Raw genomic sequence first — 5,451 nt, forward strand, 5'->3', positions numbered from 1 at the left:
TGATACACTTCCAAATACAATATCCTCATTTGATGGTTATGTACCCAAATACTCCCATTTGAAGATGATCTTAATGATATTTTTCCCATCCAGTTACAATACCACAACCAAATAGCTTCTATATATATAAACTTAGGAGGGTGTCGGCCATCAGTGTCCCAACACCCAGAATATATTTTTTTTCAAATCAGGTACAAGGGTGTCAGCCATCAGTGTCCCAGCACTAGAATTTTTTTCGGTACTTGAAAAAAGTGATGTCGGCCATATAGTACCCCAACCCAAATTTTTTTATCTGATAAAGTGAGTGTCGACCATCAATGTGCCAGCACCCAAAAAATATTATATTTTAATATTATAAAGTGGTGCTGGCCAATTATCCCCCAACCAAAATTTTTTCAAATACTGGTATAAATGAATACTAGTGTGCTATTGTATGAAAAAGAATATATCCAAGTGCTGGCCATTAAGTCCCCCAACTCCAAATATTAATTTTTTTTAAGTCTGACAAAATCATCAGGCAATGATTAGGTCAAAAATCATGATGGTGCTAACCATTAAATCTCCTAACCCTATTTTACTGTACATTTCAAATCATTTGATTGATTGTTTTTTAACCTAAATCATTTTTCTAATTAATTATTTTAGGTCATTTTAATAAAATAATCATATTTTTTAAAGAGATAAACAACTCACCACAAAATTTACTCTATCCAGATCGAAAAGCGAATACCTAACTATATAATTAAAGGGTAGATAAATGAACGTCTCAGCACATTTTGTCACACATTAACATATAATCCTTCGATTTTGACATTTCAACTAAAATTTTAATAAATATATAGTTTTATATAGTTAAATTTCACCCGCTTTGATATAATCTAATATTCATAATTTCACAATTTTATATAATATATTATCTTTTCACAATTTCACAATTTACCTGCTCATCCTCACATATATCTCAGTATGTTCAAAAACAATCTCAGTATATATAAGCCATGTATGTATGTAGAAGTTTCAGGGTCTTGTTAAGTCCACGTCGCCTTTTGGGTCTCTCCGTCGTCTTTTCTACATACGGCCTACCTCCATTTTCTTCCCACAAACCAGAAATTCCTCTTCAATTATTACAGTCAAAGAGAGAGAGAAACCATGAATTCAGTTATTACCGGTAATTTCAGACCCCCGTTTTTCCCGAGTCAACTCAGTAAAAACTCGGCACGATTCTTGTTCAGACCCTTCACCACACTCGTCTTCACAAGAAGTTTAACCGCTAAAGTTCGTGCCTTCGTTGAAACCAAGCCAACGGTATGCAATAGCAAAACCCGAAGAAAAGGGGTTAATTTTGATGCCAAAGTTATTTGTCTTGTTGCTTATAGCATTACTTTACTCTTTGTTAGGCACCGATTGCGGTGGAGAAAGAGGAGAGCGGCGGCGGCGGCGGCAGCTGTGGTTTAGCTTGTCCCATTTGTTATAACCCATTAACGGTGATTAGTGATTCCCCTATATACGTGTGAGTTGCTGTTATTATTCCCCCCCCCCCCAAAATGAATTTCAAATTGGGTTTGAATTAGTTTTGGATTTGGAATGGAACAGGGGATCAACAGTTGGGTCTAATTTGCAATGTAATACATGCAAAAAGACTTACTCTGGTACCCAAACGCATCTTGACCTTGTTGCCTCAAGTGGGTCTAAGCAATACGATGAATCCATGCCGCTAGCCACCGAACTCTTCAGGTTAAAGTGATGTTTTCATACATGGTTAAGTCTTGATTTAACTGCGATCTTTATATTCAGGTTGAGATGGTTTTAGGTGGGAACTTTAGCTCGGTTTTTTTGTTATTGCATGTTCTCGTGTTTAATACCAGTCCCGAGTTTGTTAAGTTGTAGGCTTTCTTGATATTCAAGTTGAGCCACCTATTGCCAATTCGGTTTATGCTGGGAACCTAACATGGTAGTACAGTTCATATTCTGTTTTGTTGTTTACCACAGCCTTATGAACCATTTTCGATGTTGTTGCTGCGTATGGCTGCAATTGACTAGTACATGTCCTTTGATGTTATGTCCTAAGTTAGTTTTGCTTTTATCTTACTTGTTCGTTGCATATTGGGATTGTTTTCATAACCAGGACTCCAGTGGTGTCCTTTCTCTACGAGAGAGGCTGGCGTCAAAATTTTGTATTTGGCGGCTTTCCAGGTCCAGAGAAAGAGGTAACATGACAATTTCTACGATTTTGTTCATCAGGAAGGGACTATGAAGTGGTAACATGACAAAACATCCGTTTCTAATCATCCTACAATTTCAACATAACATGCATGGAATGTTTTTCACTCTATCCATGCCATTGTTGTTTCATAGTCTTTTCTATTAATATATTGAAGGTGCCGCAGTTGATGTAAGGATTGCCTACTTCCTCCTAAGAGGTATCGTTTGTTCCAGAGGCAAGTTTTGTCCTTTGAGAAAATCCACCTTGTTAGGGAAAGGGGTGACCATTGCGTTATAAAGCCACAATCCAATCTTTAGGTCGTTGATATGGGATCGTATTACCCCTCAATGTGAGTCACTAATTGACTATTGATATACATTGCAGTTTGATATGGCAAAGAATTACCTAAAGCGAGTGCTAGGTGGAAAGATCGTTGATGCTAGTTGTGGCAGCGGGATGTTCACCAGGCTTTTCGCCAAGAGTGGATTATTTTCGCAGGTTATTGCTTTGGACTACTCAGAAAACATGCTGCAACAATGCTATGAGAAGAGGAAAACTTCCCCAAAGAGTATGAGTTTACCTTTAGTTTAAGCTAATCTCATTAGATATGTGAAAGTATGTAATTTTAAATACTTATGAATGTTACATCCGATTTTTCATTCTCACTTTTTGTTTCAAAGGAAAGTGACCTTGGTCCGAGCTGATATCTCTCGACTTCCTTTTGAGTCAAGTTCAATCGATGCTGTGCATGCTGGTGCTGCTTTGCACTGTTGGCCTTCACCATCAACCGCTGTAAGCATTTCTTTCAAATGTGATGATTAACTAATCATTCTGGGCTTATTGCTCCTAATTACTGGATGCTTACTTGTGGCATAATGTATTGAGCTTTTATATTTTACAGTTCATGTTTTAAGTGATCCTAAAACTTTTCATCTAGGTAGCTGAAATAAGTCGAGTTCTTCGACCAGGCGGTGTTTTTGTCGCTACCACCTACATAGTTGATGGGCCGTTTACGTTTCTGCCATTTGTGAATGCTTTCCGACAGGTAAACTATTTCACCTTCGTAATGGCATTGACCACAAGTTTAAATGTTCATCATTCAATGCACAACCGGAATCCAGAATTGGCCACTTGATTTTGTATCCTAAATCAAATTCGTTGATATCGTTAATGGTATTGAACTCATCGAATTCATTTTCATTGTTGGGTGTAGAATATGATGGGAATTGCTGGTAGCTATTTCGCCGTTTCGGAACGAGAACTCGAAGATCTGTGCCGAACTTGTGGACTAGTTGGTTTTACATGCATGAGAAACGGACCGTTTGTGATGATATCTGCTAGAAAACGCAGCAGTTAAGCAAATCTCAATGATTTTACAAACTAAACAGTGTATAGTCTACAGAGGGTTTTTTCTTTTGATTCAAGTTTATGGTTCTGGTGGGCTTTTTATTGTAGATAATGTGCATTATGAAGGATGAGAGATCATTTTTATCTTTAATGTTGGGTTCAAATTAAGATTGCAAATTGTACAACTTCGACTATTAGATGCAATGAGAGACCCGACCCATGTCCCAACTTGGGTTATTGGGCTCACACCACCCATCGCTGGAAATAAATAATTAAATATAAAGGTAAACTAAAAATTTTCATCAAGACAAAAAGTTTATTCTATCCTTTTTATTCTGGTTAAAATTATAAACAGTAAGCTAACGTGGCAGTTAAAAAATTCGTATAATAATAAATTTAGCTCTCAATTTTTACATATTATATCAATTTAGTCATAATTTTAAAAATTAACCTTCAAAATTTACAAAATCTCAATTTAATCCTAATTCTAAAAATTCAAAGAAATATATAAAACTACATAAACATTTTAAATATATACATAATAAATTTAATAAATGTATAAAAATAAAAAGTTATGTTAAAAACATAATATTAAATATTAAATAAATATACTTATATTAATATAAAAATTTAAATTTTATATATTATTATTTTTTGTTAACAATATTTTTATTTTTATTATATTTTTAAATTATTTATTATATTTTTTAAAAAATATTTATGTATTTTTATATGTTTCTTTTAATTTTTTTGGAATTAGGATCAAATTGAGACCATTAATAAATTTTCAGATTAATTTTTAAAATTATGACTAAATTGATATAATATGTACAAGTTGAGGGAAAATTTTGTTATCATATCGATTTTTAAACTGCTACGTCAGCTGGCCATTTGTGATTTTAACAAGAGTGACCGATATGATCGAACTATGTAACGCGAGTATTTAAATTGCAAACTTTTTATTTTGAGTTCTTAAAATGAATTTTTTTTATAGTTGGGTGACTATCTGTAGTTTACCTTAAATATAATTAAACAATTAATTTTTTGCATAAAAAGATCTCTCTGATCCATCTCATTGTCAAAATTAAGCAAATTAATCCTCTCAAAAGAATTAGAGTAATTATTCCTTATCAATTTGAAATTGAACAACTAAGGACAATTAATCACAATATTGATATTTTTATCAATTGTACATATTTTGTATTGTTATAATAACAAATTTAACCCTTAAATTTTACGCATTCTATCAATTTGATGTTAATTTAATAAATTTAACTTGCAACACCTACATATTCTATCAACATTTACATTGAATATCTAAACATCAAAGGCTTAAATTGTTATTGTGCCAATCTAAATTATGCACAATTGATAGAAAACATTAATACCGTGATTGATTATTCTTAATTGATCCGATTTTTCAAAAGGGACTAAATTGCTGAACTTTAAATTTAAGAGGGACCAGAAAGGTATTTTTTTCTTCTTTTTTTACTTTGTCTCCTACGTGGGACTTCCCATCTCACCACATTGGTGTATCTCTCTCCTTTGTTCATGCTTTGGACACGTGTCCTTCCAGTATGCCATATGGAGCTCTCCATGACGTCCCGTTATGTGTCACGCACCGTCCCGAACAAGCGACTCCGTTGGCCTTTTTACTTCTTTCGGCTCTCTTCAGTTTCTTAAGCTGAGTTATCTATGATAGATATCAAATTAAATTAATGTCTGTACTATTAAAAATTTATATAAAATTAAATTTGAATAAATTTAATATTTATTATTTAAAAAAATTATTTGCAGTTTGAAATAGTTAATATTTTAAAATTTTATAGTTTTGTAAATAAAATTTTATTTAGAATTAAATTACAATTAAAAATATTTTTAAAATATTTTTATACAATAAA

The 5,451-nt window shown here is 32.9% G+C and overlaps 1 protein-coding gene across 1 annotated transcript; it reads left to right on the forward strand.

Moving 5' to 3' along the window:
• Positions 1–946: 946 nt before the first annotated feature.
• On the forward strand, positions 947–3,701 carry LOC105770581 (uncharacterized methyltransferase At1g78140, chloroplastic). Its single transcript, XM_012591847.2, is given in 9 exon segments — positions 947–1,305; positions 1,398–1,510; positions 1,594–1,734; positions 2,126–2,207; positions 2,588–2,747; positions 2,750–2,771; positions 2,884–2,995; positions 3,141–3,248; positions 3,417–3,701. Coding segments are annotated over 9 exon segments (1,038 nt in total). The 5' UTR covers positions 947–1,149; the 3' UTR covers positions 3,561–3,701.
• The last annotated feature ends 1,750 nt before the right edge of the window (positions 3,702–5,451 follow it).

Source organism: Gossypium raimondii, chromosome 5, assembly GCF_025698545.1.
Source record: "Gossypium raimondii isolate GPD5lz chromosome 5, ASM2569854v1, whole genome shotgun sequence".
Taxonomy (NCBI): Eukaryota; Viridiplantae; Streptophyta; class Magnoliopsida; order Malvales; family Malvaceae; genus Gossypium; species Gossypium raimondii.